A 21,196-nucleotide genomic window follows, 5' to 3' on the forward strand; every position below is an offset into this window, starting at 1 on the left:
TGGTAATGAGCAGTGGCTCTGGGCTGAGAGTGCTGTGGATCAGGGCAGGGATTACTGGGAACTAGAGGCAAAGCTTCAGGTCTTCACACCAACACCAGGCTACAGAAGGATTAGGAGGGTGTCTTAGGAACTTAAAGAAAGAAGTTGATTGTTAATCTTAAAAACTATATACTGGGTCTGGAGAGATATCCCAGTGGTTAAGAGTACTTGCAGTTCATACAGAGGCCTGGGGCTCAGTTTCCAGCATGCACATGGTGGCTCACAGCCATCTGTAGAGGCACTAATATACATAAAAATAAATAAATAAACCCCAAGTAACAATTTATATACTATGTAATATATCTACATATTGGTATGTTGCTGAGTTTTCCATACCCCAAAAAAGCAAGGTTTCATTGCTTAGGAATATGATAAACCAGTTCTGAAAACACATGTAATTTTGTGTAAATGATGCTACCTGCTCTAGGCCTCCATTATACAAGAGATGTATGTACATTGAAGTGACAGAAATATTCTGTAATATTTACTTAAGTTTTAAAATACCCCAACATGAGGCCAACAAGTGCCAAATTGGGAGGGGGGAATGACAATTTTGTCACCACTCTGAGCTTCCTGCATAGGATCACATAGGGTAAGACTTGGAGCTGAGGTCCATCCCTTTAGGCCAGGCAGAGGTGTTCTCCAGGGCTAGGTAAAAACCTTATAGACAGTGTTCTCCTTTTGCCAGAGCAATGTGTGCTGACTTTTTTCTAGTGATATTTTTTCATGTGCTCCCCAGCCCACCCCTGAATTCCCCCTAAACAAATCCTCTGGTTGGGATAGTGAACACTGCAGGAAATTAGCAAGTAGAGAATTAACTAGGTTTGGAAAGCGCTGAGGCTTTTAGGATTAGAGGGCAGTGTTTGGACCTTGTCTTCTCGAGCAAGTCTGGAGGAGTCTTCTTGTAGAACCCTTCACCGGGCTAGTAAACAGGGAAGCTAGGAGGGACCAAGTCAGCAAGCCTGTCCTTCCCCAGAGGTGGCTGGCCTTGAGAGGCCCCACACATTCTCCCCCAGCTAGTGGAAATCCAGCACAGGACTGTTGGATGACACTGCTGTCTTTGCTTCTGAGAATAAAGAGCCAGGGTTGTTATCCAGTTAAACAGTAAGCCACTGCCCTTCACCTACTGAGACAGTGCAGGGGTGCTGTTTAAATACGTTGTCCATTATCGTTCATAGGTCACTGGACTGTGGGGTGCCTCCCGCAGGCTGGCCTTTCAGAGACCTCATTTATGTCAAGATCTAGTGTTGCTGAAAAGCAGTTTCATCCTGTTTCTGAAAAGCAGCGAAGCTGCTAGTCAACCAAGTGGCAGATGTCTGGTGTAAGGCCAGTAGGGCTGGGCTTTGGAAGGGTGCAGCATTATGCCCCTTCACCGCCGCGACTGTGCTCCCGTTTACTGCCTTCCTCCTTGGGATAGATTGAACATTAAAATGTGAGCCTTGGGGAGACCCTACCCTTCCTTTTCTTCTTTTTCTCCCTTCCCTCTGGTTTCCCTAGCTTCCTGAGTTGCTTTATATTTATGTTCCTGTAGATACCCATTTTATAGATTAGTGAGGCTGCAATGTGAAGTTGGATCCTTGACTTCTAAGAGATCCTCAGGTACATAATTTGCTATGCTTTAAATACCAAGGTAGGTCAACTCACCACCCTGGCCAAGAGTTATAGTCTCCAGGCCCATGTAAGACATAGATGCTCCCTGTTTCCCTGTCCCTGTGTTCCCTCATTCCTGCCCTCAAGGGGAATTTGAGTTTTTCTTTCTAATTTAGCTGAAGTCATCCTCAACTGTATTTACCAATCTGGTGTATAGAGAAACTGATCCCAGAGGGACCTTACCACCTTATAGATGTTGGATAATGTACTGGTAGCAAAGGCCTTGACTGTTGTGCTTTAGATTTACCTTCCTTGGTTTTTAAACTTGGAAAATCACATTGGAAAAATCTACATTGAAGCAGACCCATAATTCCCTGCTTTCCAGTCTTGATTGATTAGGCTCTGTAAGGTGAACCTATTTCTTGAGAGCAGCCCACTCCTCACCCCACCTTGTTTCTGCAGGTTACCTTAGAAGGTCACCCTTGAAGCATTCCATTTCAGTAGCTGCTGTTCCTAGAAATCTATCTGTGGACTTGGATAACCCGGTAATTAAAGGCTCTGCTTTGTAGCACATATGGGCACTCTGGGCTCCAGCTGTCAGCCTGGAGAGTGCAATCCCTCTTGCTATAGGTTTGTATAAATCAGGGAATGAGTGCCCAGCCCTTAGATGTAGCATTTTTATTCAGGAAGAATGGGGACACCCCCACCCATCCAAGATGATGATCCTTGTAAGGGAATCTGAGCTCATTCATGGAACAAAGGTCAAAGCATGGTACTTGTTGTCTAGTGTCCCTCCCCCATCTCACTGCCCTCCTCTCCACATCAGAGCCTTTCCCTGACACCTGAAGGACAGTGGGGCCTTTTGCCCAGTTTCACCTGCCCCTTATAGTTACCATCTCCCTTCATTTTCAAGCCTTTGTTAATTAGTTTAACTAATAATTAGACTAATAATAAATGCCTTATCCTTGATGGCTTTATTAGGAGTACAATGAACTTGTTTAGATTTGGTTTGATAGTTTTACCTCCATTTCCCCCCAAGTCTTGAAGAGTAGGTAACATCAAAAGCTTAAGCCTAACTAAAGAATTATTTAGCTAAAGCTTTGTTGGGGAGTAGACCGAGAGGGTTGTCTTGTCTTGAGGGTCTAGCTAAACCCCATCTGTTTTTCAAATTTCCCCTGGCCTCAGAACTGTTTCTCCATACCTTAATTCTCCCCTTTCCTATGTTAAATGACAGAGTCATGTTGTTCATGGCGTCACTGTCCTTACCCCCTCCCCAGACCATTTGCCCTAGACTGAGCCCACATAAATCCTTTTCTCTCTAGTCCCTCCCACGGCTTTCCCTGCACACTATACTTGCGGTAGGTTTCTTTCTATAATGCTGCCCTGATTGTCACCACTCCCCTGCTTGGGACTTGTCCCTGGAATCCTGCTTCTCAGACTGTGGGGCAGGTCTAGGATCACCTGACAGTCTTGTTGAAAGGCTGATTGCTGGGTCACACCCTCAGAGTTTCAGGTTCAGCCTGCATCACTCCCTTTCCCGACAAATGCTGGTTGCTTCCCCTGCTGATATTTTGTAGACCTGGTCTCTAAGATGTAAGAAATGTTAAGTATAAGTCTTTTCTATTAAATACTATGAGACTTTTTAAAACTTTCAGGAAAATATTAAGCCCCACCCCCACCCACCCACCCAACTGATAAACCTTTATTTACACAAAGGCCTCCTGCTGTATTCCAGGAATTTTATGACTTTAAAACAGAGTAGCCAATCAAATAAGACCATGAGGGCCAATTCCCGCCTATGGGGAAAGGACACAGTCCCCATCCCCAGTGCATTTCCTGTCTCTATGTGTGTGTTCACGCTAAGACCTCTTGTTCAAAAGTAAAGTTTGCCTTGTCCAGATAGTGCAGTTACAATGATGGTCTCTTTAAGACCCAGAATGTATTTCTAGCAAAGACAAACCTGTTAAGTCTATGCCCCTCAGGGTCCAGACCTACTCTTGTTTGTCCTTGTTGACTCCTTATTTTGTTTTGTTAGCCAATATTCCTTGGAGGCTTTGGTAACTCAAGGACAAGATGTATTATTTACTTCTGCACTACAGTGGCCACAACAGCTGACATGACTTCTTCAGGGAAGAAAGATTATGGCTTCACAGTTTCAACAGGTTTCCATCATCACAGCAGGGAAGGCATTGCGGAGCACTCCATTCATGGTGGCCCAAGAAGTTTGTTTGTGTTCCCACAGACAGGAAGCAGGGAGACAGCCAGAAACCAGGGACCAGATACACCTTCAGACACCTACACATCACCCACATCTGTCTACTAGGCCCCACCTTTTAAAGGTTCCATAGCCTCTCTTAATGGAGTGATTAGCTAGAGAACATGAAGTCAGAGCATGAGCCTATGGGGTAACATTCCAGATTCAAGCCATAACATTCTACCTCTGGGCTAATGACCATTTCATAACATAAAATATATTTAGTCCAACTTGAGTACCACAGCCTTCACAGTCCCATCACTGTCCAAAAGTCTATATCCAGAATCTTTGCTGAGACCCAAAGCAGTATTTTAGCTATGAGCTCCTAGAAAATATAGAAATTATACACTTCCCATATACAATGCACAGAGTAAACACCCCCATTCAGAAAGGGCAGGGTGGTGGCATAGCAGGTGGGCCATGGAAGGGGCAGAACCAAAGCAAGGCCCCAAACCAGCAGGGCAAGCATCAAATCCTGTAGCCCTGTGTCTAGCATGAGAGGCACCTGTTGCCATGATGTACACTCCAGTGGAAAGCCCCATTTGTGCCTTGCTATTAGTGACACACATAGCCTCTGTCCTGGGATGACTCTATTCTGTGCAAAAGCTTTCCTTGGCAGACAGCCTATGTTCTTGTTCTCTCCAACATCCTGGAACTCAGTTGCAGCTTAGTTTTCATCTTCATGGCTTCCGATACAGACCTCTGAGGGGCTCCCTGCAGCAAATCTGGCACTTATATACATTGCGTGGTTCACAAGATTTTCTAGAAAATCTTGGTGGATGCTGCCATGGTTCCATAATTCTAGCATTTTGCATGCCCACACAACTGGTACCATGAGGACAACAGAACATTTCTGCTGTCAGCCTGAACAGTAGCTGTGCCCCCCTTGCACTGTGGTTGAAGTCACCTGGCCTCTGAGTTCCTGGGGTGGGAGAACCTGGGAAAACTCTTATGCAGCTCTGTGTAAGTCAGGCACCCGAGGAAAACTTTTATTGTTCTCACAGTTTAATGGCTATTATTCATTTTCCCCTTAGCATCCAACATCATTTTAATTGCATTTATTCACAAGGGAATCCATGTATCTACAAAGTGATGTTACTTATTACCATATCTTTAAAAATAAATTGTCTTTGTATATTTATTTTTAATTAAAATAGAATTATATCATTTCCTTCTTCCCTTTCCTCCAACCCCTCCTGTGTATACCCCTCCCTCAAAATCATGACTTGTGGCCCCTTTTTCTTTGTTATTGCTACACACACATACACATACCCACACCTAAATATCTAAATACCACCTGCCCAAACCATTTAATGTTAATTGTATGTACATGATTTTAGGGTTGGCCACTTGGTATTGGATAATCAATTATGGGACTCACTCACAATGGGGGACGATTTCCTCCACTCTTAGCATTCCTTGGTTGCCTGAGTTCTTTGTCTATGGGTGGGGGGCCCTGTGAGATGTCCCCCTCACCCTGTTTCACAGAGAACTTATTTTTTAAGGAAGGTCTTTAAAATAAGTTTTTGGGGTTCGACACAGGAGGTTTTATTTTTCGTTTAACTCAGTTCTTTAGTGTTGGTGTGTAGTCACAAAACATGGTACTTGTGCGGCTCACACAAGTATAAAATGTAGTTGAGCCACCTTCTTTCTCATACCTTCTGCCTTCTCCTAAATAGTTTCACTTTTACCCTCATGCCATTTCTACATATATGATGGTGTGCTTGTGTATGATGTATATATATGGAATATATAAAAAGGTGGTGATGTACGTATAAATGGTGTGTATATTTATTATCATGGTGAAATACAAACATCCAGGATCCGGGAATTTTTAGTGGGTGGTCTCCAATTCTTGAATAGTCCTACAGGGCCCCTTTTCTATTGTCCCTGTAGGAATCAGCGGACTTTTCTTTAGTGTCAGCCTCTCCACTGCTTTGTTTACAACTTTAAATAAGACCCCATGCTGGCCAAACTATATCTTTTCCCCCCTCTTTACATCTTTTTGTTCACAAGTATGACAGTGAAGCCAGCTAAAAGGCAACCAGCAATATCCATGCAACAGCCTGAAGGCCATACACTTTTACATTTTTCTCCTCCGAATTGGTTAGTTATTACCTTTTAGTTCTGCTTCATTTCATTTTTTCCGATGTGGGAAAAGCATAGACAAGTTCTTTATCAGAATGTCCTTTAAATGAATTCTAGTCTAATTCCTAATGGAGTCCTTGCTTCCATCTGAAAAATTCATGAGCCGTCATCACTGTCTGTAATCCTAGAGGCGTCTTCATTCCCCAGACCCCTACCATAACCTCTCATTAAGCTTTACAGCAGCATCTCCAGAGTCTTCCAGATTGCTCCCGCAGATCCTTGCCAACAGTCTGAGAACAGCGTGGTCTGGTTCAGTCAAAGCAACAGCACCATTTTCACGATATTCCTTTATGTATGAGTTTGATCATGACTTAGGGGAGGAGGGCTCAATGAACCATGCCTCATAGTTTCGGAGGGTATCAATCCCCCATTGTAGGGAAGGCCTGACGGAGCAGCTGAGTTCATAGCAGTGGATTGTGTGTCAGAGGCTATACCCATCATGGCAGATGGTGCAAGGAGCTGGGGACGAACTGGAGGGTCTCTGTTACCTTCAAAGGCCTATACCTGGGGTCCTACTTCTGCCAGATAGGCCCCACCTTTTAAGGGTTCAGCAGCCTTCTGGAAATAGCACCAATGAGTAGGGGACAAGCATTCAGAACATGAGGCTGCAGGGGACATTTCAGATTCAAAGCATAGCAGAGAAGCCTTAGGCTCCCTGCTTACCTGACTCTCAGCTGCTCCACTTAGAACTGTGAGAGCCTCTCTCTGGAACGCAGGTGTCATCCTTTTAAAGAGGTGGCCCTGTATTGAGGAATGCCACGAATGAATGGTTCCCTGTCCGAAGAGTGGATGAGTAGCATAAAAGGTGCTGTCCTGAGCACCGTATCAATAGGACTTCCTTGTGGATGGCATGGGGCAGCCAGGGTGCCTGAACTTCAACTCTGACTGCTCTTTGACCCTGCTTACTGGGGTGGTTTCCTGTTTTCTTTCACCAAACCTCAAGCCAGAAGTGATCTCTTCCACTTTTTGGACAATCCCTTCTTGCAGTGCTGGATTTCCCTCAAGGGTTTCCTGGGTGCTGTAAATGTGAAGGGCCCCTCTGAAATGTGTAATAGGAAGAAGGCTCTAACCCAGTCGTTGAGCTCTTACCTACCAGTGTGGAGAGAATGTCTGAGGGGTTCCTGTGGCTCTCTGGACCTCCTGTAGTATCTTTGTGGTCCTAGAGAGCTCAGTAGCTCCTCCTGCTACTTCAGGGGGCTAGGAACTGACATTCTGTTCACAGTCAGGACTCCGTACATAGAGTTGTATTTAGGTCCCAGCAGGTGGAGACAACTTAGAGGAAAGTGGTCAGCAGCAGGTGTGCACACCTGTCTATGCTGCCCGCAAACACCTGGAAAGACTTGCATCTGCTCACACTTATTTATTAGCTGACACCTGAGGTGCCACTCGAGGAATTGTAGGTTCTTATGGAGTGTATTGCATTTGATAATGAGAGAGCGAGCTGTAGCAGTACCCTTGTGTAGGTAACTCACGGAAGTTGAGTGGTCTGTTGTTTTCTCCCAATCTGATAGGCTCATCCTCTGCTCTGTTGTGGATGTGGTTTGGGTATTCAAGGTAGTGGCATTTTTCTGTTGTCCTCTCCCCCTCTTTGGCTTTGTCTGGCAGGACAGGTATTTATGAATCTGTGAGCAGCTTCGTATTTCCTCCTCCTCATTAGTTTTTCTTCCTCAAGACTCCATTCATGGCCATGTTGTCTTAGCCTCGATTCTCCAGAGCCGCCATGGTTCTTCAAGGGAACTTACACGAACACATCAACAAATTCTGTACCTCTTCATCCAGCTGCTAGGCATTGCATAGCAGTTTGTATTTATTTTACATCGAACTGACGAATAGTAATTGCATATATTGGTGTACAGTCAGTAAAATAGGCTCTAGGATCTCTTTTACAGCATCATGGCCATCATTCAGTACAGTGGATTTATTATCTACCTGAGAATGGCTAGGACAGTAGACTTTAAGTGTTGTACCACAAATAAATGACAAGCCTTGGGAAAAATAGGCACGTTGATTAGCTTCACTTGGCCACAGCATGCACCTCTATAAAAGTGTGATGCTATGGGCTTCTTGTTAACATTCTGCTTGCCCCTGTCCTTCCCAATAGGGTACTGATGGCGCTCGAAGATCAGCGCTCCTCGACAGTGACAAGCTCCTGGTGTACATCTACGATGATGTCAGAACACTGTATGATGGCTTCCAGAGGGGCATTCAGGTGTCAAGTAAGTCCCTAGCTGCACTGTTGTGACTGACACTTTGCTGTTGTTTCTCATGAGGAATGATCAGCCTTCCTTTCAAACAGGCACATCTGCCAGTCTTTCACATTCTCAGCGTTATTCATGTCCTGCCTGTCCCTTATAACTTGTCAAAGCCAATCTCAAAGCTCTTAGGATTCTCCAAATGTCCTCTGTCAGCAAATACGTCCTGTATTTGATGCAGAATAGCATATACTGGACTCCAGTGTTTCCTATAGTTTTTTTTTTTTAATGTTTAATTAGCCCTGGCCCACCATTTTTCAAGCTTACTGGGCCATAAGCATACATATTTTGAGAGAAATACTAACTTTCCAGGGAAGCTGTACCCCATCAGAAACACACCAGAGAGCCCTTTGCTATCCAATCACCCGCCTCTGTTACAGCTTCTCTCTGGCTCCCCACCTTGAATCAGCCCTCCAGCCAGCCCACTGCTGGTCCCTCCCTTCGTGTCTTCATGCACTCCCCTTTTCCGGATCATAATCCTGCTCTTCCCACCCTTGCAGTGTCCTTGACCTGTTGGTACCCTCTTAACCCCCTGCTGCATTTCAGTTTCAATAAACGTCTTCCTGGCGTGTCCTTTTCAGTCCTATCTTAGTGAGGCCATCTCCCCCTTTTCTTCTCAGCATCTCACATCTGCTTCTGCAATAACCCTTCACCATTCAGAGGTGTTCGCCTAGCATGCCATACCCTTTGCCCTCCAGCCTGTGCTACTTGAGAACCCGTTCTTCCATTTTGCTCTCCCCACAGCACTGACACAGGGTCTGTCAGGGCCTGTGTACACTGGGCACTCAATGTATTGTCCATAAAAGAACATTCTATGGAAAGATGATTTTTGCTTTTCTGAGATTTCTCTATAGAAATAGACTTTAAGATCCTATACAGCTTCTGATTGTTGTTGTTGGTTTTTTTTTTGTTTTGTTTTTTTTTTTTTTTTTTTTTTTTTTTTTTTTTGTCACTGGCAGGTAGATGGTGATCTTACAGTCAGGAACCGGGGGAGCTTGCATCCTCTGTGCCCCCACAAGACACATGTACACTCAAGAAGTACCTGCTGTTTATTGCCTGACACCGATGTGCTCTGATTGCTCAGCCCATTGTATCCAGCTGAATATTCCTATAAAGGCTCATTAGCCTATTGTAAAGAGAAAGCAAACTTCCTTGTGTATCATTTACCATGTGAACCTTTTGTAAATCTCCCTGAGGTAGAGCGGACCAGCATCAGGCTACATGAAAATATATGTATGTATTGTAAGCTATGTACCACCCTTCCTCTATAAGCAGAGAGTGGGGTGTATCTAGGATCTGGGGGATTATACTACAGATTCTGACACTTAGGCAACTTTCTGTTCTGTTGTCATTTGTCTAATTGGAAAATGAGTGGTCTTCGGTAAATCACAGGAAATGGAAATGTAAGCTTTCTCAATATGATTGATTAAAGGCAGTGGCTTTTTTAATCCATGATCCCTTTTTTCCTCCAAGAGACATTTTACCCTAAACTTTAATTTTCTTAGGGTGTTTGAAATATGGTAGAGGATAAAGCCCAGCATTTGCGGAGATGATCAGAAGTTTGTTCAATGGCAGGAGAAACTAGCCTAGAGCTTTTTAAACCTGATTTTAATTTTTTAAAATTATTTTTATGTGTCCATTTTGCCTGTGCCCCCTTTACACGAAGTGCCTACAGAAGCCGGAAGAGGGCATCAGACCTCCTGAAGCTGGAGTTAGAGATGAACTTTGGGTGCTGAGAATTGAGCCTGGGTCCTCTGGAAGAGCAGCCAGTGCATTTAACTGCTAAACCATCTCTCCAAACTCCTTAAGCCTACTATCTTTAAGATGCACCTAGCCGCATGTTAGTATCACCTGGGGATGCTTTTTTAAAAAGTACTAAAGCTCATGCTGAGCCATCCAGTTCTATCAGATTTTAGCGGCAGGGCCTGGGGATGGATGGTTTTCAGGTTTGCAGGTGAGCTGCTGCTTATCCACAGTTTTAGAGCTGGGATCAGTGTGTTGTGCCTATAGAGAGCCAAACAGTAAGTCCTTTAGGCTTTAGGCATTTGGGGCCAAATAATCTCTGCAGCTTCAGATGTAGGCGGATGAGTTAATAAGGCTGTGTTCTACTAACGCTGCTTACAAAACAGCCCCATTGGCTCATTATGGCCCTTGGCTGCAGTTTGCCTGCCTTGGTTCTTGGGGTATAAAATGGTGTCAGTTCCTGTAGCTGAGGGATCTCCCATCTGAGAAGCAGAGCTGCTGACCCTCTCTCGAACTCTCGGCCTTGGTTACAGCGCTGTAAACTGAAGAGTCTGGAAGAAGCACTCTTTTTTGTCAGGTCTGTTCTAGGGAGCATGCCGCAAATCCAGCTCGTGTCGTCCCATTTTCTCCACCACTTACTGACAGTTGGGTCCATTTGCATGCCACACTTCTCTAGGCATAAACCAGGCCTGTCACAGCCCCTGGTGAAACCATTCTTTTGTCTTCCTTGCCAATTCTCCCATGTCCCCAAACCAAATCACAACATCTTTACACATTCAGACCTGGACTGGTGAACCTAGATGTTGTGGCATCTTTCCACCCCTCCCCCTCCCCTTCCCCTTCCTTCTTTGGGGTGAGATAATGAAAGTTAGCAGGACTGGGGCAGGGTACAGGGAGCAGCCAGGGCAAGATGTTGTCCTCAAGGATGTTTCCCCAATGCTGCCACCGTATTACAAGCACATGGAAGGGTTAGCCCAGTGATTGAGTCAGAACCCTCAGGACCCCTCCATCCACTTCTCAGAAGCCAGTCAGGGGGCACCTGAGCCTCTATCCAACACATGACCTTTGGGGAAACACTTAATGCTTGAAACTTCCCTAGAAATTCTGGTGGCTGCCTCTCCTGAAAACCCATGATAGCATCTGTACACTCAGCCCCTGGCATAAAGTGAAAGTCACGGGTTAAATGTTCTTGAAAATCCTGTTAATTGGGCGGCAGTGGCTCACACCTTTAATCCCAACATTGGGGAGGTAGAGGCAGGTAGATCTCAGTGAGTTCAAGGCCAACTTGGTCTACAAAGTGAGTTCTAGGACAGCCAGAGCCACATCATAGAAAGGCCTTGTCTCATAAACCAAACCAACAACAAGAGTCAGTCATATTAATATCTTCCTTTCTCTTCTATTTATCGCTAACCTCTTTCTGTTTCAGAAACAGCAAATAAGCAAACATAAAAATCACTTCAGACTCCAGGAGAAAAACCATTTCTAATATGAACTCACAATCTCTAATTTGAAGACAAGAGTCTACCTGATATTTGAGGAATCAAGGAAGAAACAAAATGCAGGAATATTAAATGGTCAAGGCCATCTTTTGCTTCATCTTTGTTTTTTCTTTTTATAGATAACGGCCCATGTTTAGGTTCTAGAAAGCCAAACCAGCCCTATGAATGGATTTCCTACAAACAGGTAAGTTCCCTGGCTTTGAGAGCTCTCTTTATATCTGTGGCCAAGACTCAATGTAAATGCAGAAAAAGGTTAATTGGGGCTCAAGTTTATGGGTATTCAGTCAGTCCCGTCCCTGTCCCCATCCCTCCTCCCCCTCCTCCCCCGTCATTGGGGAGGCTTGGTGCCTGGCTGTGCATGCAGACTGTGTAGCTTGTTAACATCTCAGCAGATCTTAAAGCCAAACCCAATCTGCAGCAGGATTAGCCTAAACCCAAGGCTAGTCCCTATGATCCTGTGTATGCCAGTTAGGCCTCATGTCCGAAAGGTTCTGCCTCTTCCCAGAGTTCTGCCACTAGCTAGGGGCCAAGTGCTTAAGCACAGCCTGTGGGATCTGTTGCAGAGTCAACCTGTAGGAACAGCTCTGTAAATTGGTCCAGCACACTGCTGAAAGATTGTTGCAGTAGGGAACTCCAGAGCACCTGTGGAAAAATAGAGCATAGTGAATCCTGGGAAATTCTAGCAACCGATAGCTTGAAGCACTTACTGGCAACCTATATGGATTATTGGGAAGTATACCTTTTCAGAATTTTAGAAGTCTTCAGAAGCAAATGGTCTCCCTACTGGGGCCCCACCCCTGGCATAGGATGACTTGTCTTTGTCTGAGGAGTTCTAGGAAAGTTAGGAACCCCAATTTGGAGTGTCCCCCTATTTTATAGATGAGGAAAACATGTCCCAGGAAACGGTATAACTTGCTCAGACTCACACAGTGTGAATGGCAGAAACCAGACCTAGCCAGGTGTGCCATGGGCATGTTGCATCTGTTCATTGATCTTCAAAACTGTTCTTGACCAGCTCTCCAGGGTGTAACATTTAATCCCTCAGAAGCCATAGGGAAGAGCCCGGATGTTCAGAGGAGCCCCCTGCCTGTCTGTATAAACCTAAAGCTAAGATCCCAGATATTCACACACTTAATGCTGTCACCTTTGCTCATTAGTGGCTGCAACTGTTTGAATCACAGTTTGTGAGTAGTGGGTCGCAGAGCAGAAAGACGTCACCTTTTATTTCTTTTATTCTCATTATGATTACACAGAATCAAGCTGTTGTTGCTTTTCCGGTCTGGCCTCAGGATGGGCAGGCACAGCTGGGAACGCAGTTTAGCTGCCTTCCTTTTTCCTACACAGCTGTCCAGGAAATGGCTTTCTGCCCCTCGTTCTGGGTCCAGGTAACCCTGTGACACTCATGAACACAAACTGACCTTCTCCCTCTTTGTTTTTAGTAGCTGGCTTGTCTGAGGGTGTGGATATTGGGGGGACTTGTCCTTTGGAGCCACATACCCCAGCCTGAGAATAGCACCTGTCAGAGCTTCTTGGATTGAAGCTCTGGATTTGTCCTCTTCCCTCCTCAGAGGGTGGACCAGAATGCCCAACGCTCGCTCACTCTGCTTGGGTAGTATGTGTCTCTCAAGAAAAACAAGAGAGATCAGCTTATAATTCCTTGCCTATGGAAGGAGCCAGGAGCTCACATGACCAGAGAGTTTTCCCTCTTTCTATTTGGCTTTACCAAAACCCAAACCAGTTTCTATCCAGCCTTTTGTTTGCTTGTTTTTCCCTCATTAGTCAGTAAGGCTCACATCTGTACTCCCAGCACTGGGGAAGTTGGAGCAAGAGGGTCACTGTGAGTTCCTGACCAGCCTTGGCTACATATTGAGGCAGAGTCCAACTCTGATCTGCAGAGTGAGACCACCTCAGACCACTACGACAGTTGCTTCCAGAGTCTGTATAGCAAGACTATGTGTTGGGCACAGGGCACTGTGTGACAGCCCCCAGGATTCACAGACACCCCTAGTGCTCTCTGCATTGTTTCTGTTAGATTTGTTGGCCAGAAAAAGAGAGGCATCTGTTGCAGATTGGTATTACAAGGTACACTGAAAGTCCCTGGCATTTCTGAAGGTGTTGCTGGGTGATTTGCACAGTTCAGCCGGAGGCTTGGCAAAGGCACAGAGCTGAATTTAACTGCAGCCAGCTTTAGCTTCGTAGAGATTTTTATCTCCGTTTACTTTTTACTCAGCTAACAAGACTGACTTTTAGGAAAATAAGAATCTCTTTGAGTTTTGTTTATTTTTTGAGAGCAAAATAGACGGTCTTTCTAGAGATATAAATGTATGCGTATTGTCCCAGTGAACCCTGCAAACAGTTACTGGCATTTCTTAAATTCCAATGCCTTAAATTCAACTTTAGACTTGTGAACTCATCAAGACTAGAAGATACTGTGTCACTGTCCTGTCACCTGGCCAATGGCACTCTGATTTTCTTAGGTAGGCCTGGGATAGTGTCAGATACGAGAACTGACAGGATTCCTGGCAAGGATGGTATGGCTGTTTTTCCTATTGGAATGATATACCTTAAAAGAACTCTTGAGAATAAAGAACTCTTCAATTTTAAGTTTTTTTTTTTTGTTGTTGTTGTTGTTTTTGTTTTTTTGAGATGGGGTTACTCTATATAGCCCTGGCTGTTCTGGAATTCACTATATAAACCAGGCTGGCCTCGAACTTGTAGAGATCCCCCTGCCTCTGCTGGGATTAAAGGTGTGTGCTGCCGCCACCTGGCCTAACACTTTAAGGTTTAAATTTTTAAAAATTAATTTAGAGTAGGAGTGGCCAGAGGGTAGCCATGGGTGTGTCTTCCTAAGTTTTGTGACTGTTTTTGTTTAGGTATTATAGTGTTGGTTTTCATCTACTTTTATTACTCATCATTATCATCAACACTCCCTAGACTCTGTGCCTTTCTCAGAGTTGTAATATTTGCCAGCTACCCCTCTGGGGATTACTGTCATTTACTTAACCACCCAGCTGTTTTTTATTTTTCCCCTGGAATTATTCACTTTAGGTAATTTTGAAGTTTTTATCTCTGCATGTAAGGCCTTTAAAAATCTCCTCCTAAGATTGTATTATTTACCAAAAAGAAATCTCAAGAATGGGATTGTAGAGTAAAAGTTTAGTATTAGCTGGGCAGAGGTGGTGGTACATGTCTTTAATCCCAGCACTTGGGAGACAGAGGTAGGCAAATCTCTACAAGTTCTAGGCCAGCCTGGTTCTACAGAGCAAGTTCCACAACAGCCAGGGCAAACCCTGTTGCAAAAAACAAACAAAAGCTTAGTCTCTTTCTCTCTTTTTTTTAAAGCTGTTTCTAATGACAGATTTTGAGGAGTTTGGTCACTTTTATAGTGTTTTATAAATGAAAGAAAAACTTAGTCAGGCCTCTTGTTACATACCTGTGATCCTAGCATAAGAGCAATAAGACTGTGAGTTTGAGGCTAGCCTGAACCAGCTGAAGAAGTCAAGTACTGGGGACAAGGTCCTTTTAGAATGCTTGTCTAGCATGTGTATGGCCCTAGGTTCCCCTCCCAGCACTACAGACAAGCAACAACACCTCTCAAAAGAAAATAAAACAGTCTCTCTTTATTCTTTATCATTTTGTAACACTAAAATAGAAACATACTTATATAGGAAGCCCTGATGTATAATCATCTGGGACCTGCAAACTGAGAATAATTTGCTTTGCAGAAGGAGTCCTTATAGCCAAGCCCACTAATGCTGTGTTGGTGAATAAAACCTTGTGTTGTGCAAACGTTTTTAAAAGGCGTTGCTCCCCTTCTCTGAATACCTCTGCTTGCAGCTGTGACCCTAGTGTCACCGGTGAGTTTTGATAAAGTCCTTGCTGTGAGAATGCTGGCCTTTGATAATACTTGCCTCCCTTCCTGCAGGTCGAAGAACTGGCTGAGTGCATAGGCTCTGGGCTGATCCAGAAGGGTTTCAAGGCCTCCCCAGATCAGTTCATCGGCATCTTTTCTCAAAACAGACCTGAGGTATTAACCACGAGCCATTTACTATACAGGGTTTTCACAGTTCTCTGTGGTTTCACACCTGCAGCCGCTGGGGACTGGACATCGTTGTCTGTTTTCTGCTGGGAATATGGCTTTGTGGTTTTTCCTTAGAAAGTTATAGGTATAAAAACCTGAACTGAGAATTTCTTAAAAACTTACAAGAGAAAAAAAAAAAAAAATCACAGCCTGCCTCCCCCATGATTTTTTTTTTGTTTTTGTTTTTGTTTGTTTGTTTGTTTACATTTTTCTTAACTCAAGTGGTCAAACAAAACTCTTAGGAAAAAATGTCAGATCAGGGGCTAGCTACCTCTGTGACTAGATAAAAGGCATCAATAAGTTATTAATAATAAATTGGAGCAGAAATCATGGATACATTTTGTTAGTAGCAAACTTCTTGTAAGGTCTGAGCCTTTCTTCTGATCAAATTTCCAAACTTAAAATACTGTGAAATACCCATGCTGAGCTGGCCTTGGTGGCAGTATACAGCTGTTATTGGCTATGGAGGCCTGCTCTTAGTGACTTGAGGGTCTGGAGAGGTTGTTCCTGAGTTTGATTCCCAGCATCCATATCAGGTGGCTCACAACCATTTATTACTCCAACTCCTGTCTCCATGGGTACCCCTGAGTGTGTGTAAACATGCACACACACAATTAGAAATAATTGAAAAATAAATAAAACGGCTTGATGAGGGAAGTCCTTCTTAGAGCACTGCTAGCTAGCCAGTTGTGTCCACAGTAGCTGCCTTGGAGAAATCCAAGATTTATTTTCATACCTGCGTATGTGCAGAGAGGTATCTTGGCTCCGCTCTCCCCATATTGTGACCGATTTTCATAAGTTAAAGTGTCAGCTGACAAGAAGTAGCATGGTCCACAGCTGGCCTGCCCGTTGTCTCATGAAGTGATTTGGTTTTCTTGAATATCTCAGAAACATATCAAAAATTTTTGCTTCGGGAGGATTTTTATCACCCTCATACAACCACAAAACAAACCCCTTCAAGGGATAGATTACTGATGCTTCCTCTCAAATGTGCTAAGTGTGGACACAGGAAGGACAGACAGCCCGAGTAGAGTCTTGGAGGAAATCCCAGGTCACATGCATGTGACCCAGAGGCTCCTCACCCACAGCAGCCATAGCCTTTTCTGTGCTGTGATCAGCACCCTGTGGTGTCGTTTGAAAAGTGAAGCTGGGATGAAGAGTTGTAAGTGAAAGAGGAGCCATGCCACATGTCTGGTAGATCAGCGCGAGTTGCTATGCAGCCAGAGAACCAGTTATTGTATCTCCGCTTTCCCTGGTCACTTTACGAGGAAGGATTGTTTTCAAGGATTCCTCCCCGGTTCCCAGACCTCACCACACACTGCTGTGGGACTGACATTCCTGAAACCCCACAACCACGTGCTGTCCAGAATACCTTAGTAGTTCCAGGTGGCCCATGGAGTAGAGCCAGACGCTGGGGCACAGCCTGACCCCATTTCCCTTCTACTGCCAGGCTTCTATCTAGCCTGCTTGCCCACTGGCCTCCCAGCCTCAGACATTGTAAGTCCCTTGCTGTTCTCTCTCCCTGTCTCCCCCATACCCCAAATTGTTTCTCCCCATCAAGGTATCTGCAGCCATCTAGAAGCTACAGCAAGTCCCTGCTCTCTAAGCCAGTCACTGCCTTGCCTTGTCATGGTCCCACTCACTTGCCTCTCTTCTTTAGGCAAATTGCAGTTTGGTTTTAAGAAGGGGCAGAGTTTTGTATGCAAACTTAAAAAATAATTTTAAAAGAAGGAGAAGATTACAAGAGTAGAAGAAATAAAAAGGAGGAGCAAGTATTTGTTTTGAACTCTCCTGGTACGTGGTGCACAGTGGTAGACAGACAGACAGATGCTACAGTAGATGCCTCTGATTTGACTTTCTGAGTATTGCCTTTTGCAATGATTCTGGAGAGACATCACCTTTTCTTTCTCTGACTTTTACTGTTTAGTGGGTGGTCATCGAGCAGGGATGCTTTTCTTATTCTATGGTGGTGGTTCCACTCTACGATACCCTTGGAGCTGAAGCCATCACCTACATAGTGAACAAAGGTACGTCTTTGGTCTTAGCACCATCATTGTCCTAGTTACGGGTTTAGATGTGGTGACGTTACATTCAAATATCTGCTTGGGGGGATATTATGATGAAATCTGCATCACTCCGGCATGCTTAGTGTCTGTATGTCATATATTACAGTCAAGCTTTTGACATCCCAGGGCTCATTCCTTATCACCTCTTCATTTACAGCTGAACTCGCTGTGATTTTTGCTGACAAGCCCGATAAGGCCAAACTCTTGTTAGAAGGTGTAGAAAATAAGCTAACGCCTTGCCTTAAAATCATAGTCATCATGGACTCCTATGGCAGTGATCTGGTGGAACGAGGCAAGAAGTGTGGGGTGGAAATCATCAGCCTGAAGGCCCTGGAGGTGAGTCCTCCACACAGCCTACTTTTCTGAAGGGTTGGATGTGGTGCCCAATGACACTGTGTCATCCCTATGCTGGTAAGCCACGGTAAAGATAGAGGACAAAATTCCCATCATTCCACTAGACAAAGATTTGGCTCACACACCAAGTTATTTATCTGTTTTGCCTGTCTTGGTTTTTTAAGATGGTCTCACTCTATAGCTGAGGCTGGCCTAAAACTCACTGTGGAGCCCAGATTAGCCTTGAACCTGTAGCAGATTTTTCACCTTAGTCTCTCCAATGCTGGGATCACAGGAATTTGTTATTTGTCCCAGTTAAGTTTCTTTTGCTGTGTTAAATAATCATGGCCAAAAGCAACTTGGGGAGGAAAGAGTTTATTTGGTTTACATGTCCCAATCACCGTCAGTTATGATAGGACATCAGGGCAGGGGGACCTTGTAGGAACCGTCAACTAGCTTGCTCCCCATGGCTTGCTCAATTGGTTTGTTTATACAACCTGCCCAGGGTGGGCATGATCCAGAGTGAGCTGGGCCCTCTCATATCAATCATTAAGCAAGGGAATGCCCCCATAGACTTGCCTATAGACAATCTGACGGGGGCATTTTCTCAATTGAAGTTCTGTCCTCCCAGATGACCCTAGCTTTGTCAAGTTAACTTACAGAACCCAGAACCACCCACAATGGGCTGGGCTTTCCTCCATCAGTCACTAATTAAGAAAATGCCTACAGATCTGCCTGCAGCCTGATCTTATGGAGGCATTTCCTTAATTAAGGTTCCCTCCTCTCTGATGATATTAGCTTCTGTCATGTTGACATAAAACTATCTGGCACAACTCATTTATCTCTTTGTTGTTTTTATTTTGGATATGGTCTATTTTCCCTTAAGCACAACGTTAACCATAACCATTGTAGGAGTATCAGCAGGTGCATATGATCTGACCCCAAAACTGGTCTTAGGTTAGGAAGCATGGAAGCCTGCAGGAGGCCCTGTATGCATGAGCATCATAGGTAGTAGATTCCAAGAGGAAGCCACACTGTGACTGAAGATGTAGATGTTTTTGAGAAACTGTTATAAATAAGGTTTTGGTTTTTAATGTCTACTGCTCTTCCTTCTACAGAGAATTAGAGGCTACAGAGCAGGGTCTGTGGGATCTTTCCCAAGTCAGAGGGAAACTCATCACTGCAACACTGACACGAAACTATGTGTACATTCATATGCACACATGCACAAACAAAGTGTGCAGAACAACTCCATGTTCACTTTTGCCTAGGCTTCATTTTTAAATTATAAGTTAGCTAACTTTTTACCTACATTTCCCACTGAGTGGTTTTGTGTGTGTGTGTGTGTGTGTGTGTGTGTGTGTGTTTAAATTTGTGGTCTCCTTTCATATTGTTGGAATCTTGGCTCCCCCTTCCCTGCCTTTCTCTTCTCTCCTCCGAGATGCATACACATTGTAGTTCTTTTCCTTTGCATTTTTTTAAAGCACTTCATGATAAATATTACTCTGATGGATGAATGAATGACAATTGTAGCACAGAGTTTATATTGAAATCTTGTTTCACACTTACCTGCTTAATGGGGTTTATGAATTTTAGACACTCTGTGAACAAAAATGAGAAAAGAATGTAAAGTTCACATGTGGTTGATTGTGAGGACATTTACATTACTATATGCTTACATTTTAATGCATATATTTGTAGAATCTAGGCTTTTGGAGGGTTTGCCTCTTCTATATTTTAATTATAAACATTCAGCCATATTCCCATCTTCCTGCTAAACAGCTTGTGATTAGGGCTTTAACACATCTGCTTCAGCATTCATTTACCCCTATATTCACTTACCCGTCCATGCTTTTATTAGGTAACAGATTTCATTACTCATAAGTACTCCAATATGCTTGTCACTCACTAGAACTCAGTCGTACTCATTTTTAATCTAAAATGGTCACTTTTAAAAGGAATTGTATTGTTCTAAGAAATAATCAGACAGACTAAAGTCTCTGAAACTACAACCCCAAATAATATACCAGTGGAGGTTGTGTCTGTTATCCTAAGTCATATGACTATGGCTTTATCTTACTCAACATCACCTGAAGATTCTAGAGATCATGTAAGAATTTTGAACAGATTATCTAGGCATGGTGGTGCATGCCTATATAGTGCAAGTAGGAGGATCATTTCAAAGTCACCTTCAGCTACCAAGCTATTTTGAGGTCAACCCGCCCTACATGAGTGAGCTCCTACCTCAACAACAACAGAATAGAGAAAATTTTGAATAGATGAGTAGATATCAATAAAGTTAATAATAGTTATTTGGAGAATAATTTGTAAAAGTACTATGCTTTAGTCCTTGTTGACTATGGAGTGGTTTTTGTTTTGTTTTGTTTAAAGCTGGTGGCTGTGTATGTTGCCCAGGCTGATCAGGAACTCCTGGGTCAAACTATCCTCTTGCCTCAGATTATAGGTGTGTGCTGCAGTGCCCAACCCTAGTTGACTTCTAATTAGACATCGGTGTTCTTGTTTTTAACCTTTGGTTATGATGGATGTAATTTAAATTGATTAAAAGTGTGCTAGGTGGAGCTCTGAGCATGCCCATCTAATTTCCATTTTGCAGTAGATGCCAGTGTATGCCACATGCATTCTCAAGACGCTCACTTTTCCTAGGAAAAGAATATGAGTTCTTTTTTCTTTGTGACTGGATATGAAGGTTGCTTAATGAAATAAACTGGTAGCAGAAATGGGCACTGGGCACAGCTATGTCTAAGGACAGAGTCTAGATCCCTCTTGATGCCCATCCCAGAAGCAGCCTCCCATTCTCCTTGCAGCCTGTTTCAGCTCAGAGTACCCAAGACCTCCTTCCCATGTGTGTGGAGCATGGATGTCTGAGACGCCCTAACACTGCCAGCATTTAAATCGGGCAGAGAGTGTTTCTACCTGTGAAGAGGACTTTAAAGTGGAGCCAGGCAGTCAGGGAGTGTATCCTCTAATAGGAGAGCGTGCTGAGGACCAGCAGGTCTTTGCTTATGGTCAATAGTGAGGCTTTGTTAAACATCATCCTAGGACAAGGAATCAGGGTGGAATACAGTGCAGAGGCCTTTGCTGTCTTTGGAATCCATCCTACTTCCAAGACCATTTATACAGTTTTATGTAAGAGGGAGATAACTGGAAAATGGCTTCCTTGAACAATAAAT

The 21,196-nt window shown here is 44.0% G+C and overlaps 1 protein-coding gene across 4 annotated transcripts in view; it reads left to right on the plus strand.

The window, feature by feature from the left end:
- Acsl1 (acyl-CoA synthetase long chain family member 1) overlaps positions 1-21,196 on the plus strand; it is a 64,865-nt gene that overhangs the window by 26,167 nt on the left and 17,502 nt on the right. For all 4 annotated transcript variants that reach the window (XM_051182371.1, XM_051182372.1, XM_051182374.1 and 1 more), the window contains exons 3-7: positions 8,133-8,247; positions 11,645-11,709; positions 15,451-15,552; positions 17,534-17,633; positions 17,830-18,008. In XM_051182371.1, the coding sequence (XP_051038328.1) occupies positions 8,133-8,247; positions 11,645-11,709; positions 15,451-15,552; positions 17,534-17,633; positions 17,830-18,008 (561 nt within the window). The remainder of the gene's footprint in view (positions 1-8,132; positions 8,248-11,644; positions 11,710-15,450; positions 15,553-17,533; positions 17,634-17,829; positions 18,009-21,196) is intronic.

This window comes from Phodopus roborovskii, unplaced genomic scaffold (assembly GCF_943737965.1).
Source record: "Phodopus roborovskii unplaced genomic scaffold, PHOROB, whole genome shotgun sequence".
NCBI lineage: Eukaryota > Metazoa > Chordata > Mammalia > Rodentia > Cricetidae > Phodopus > Phodopus roborovskii.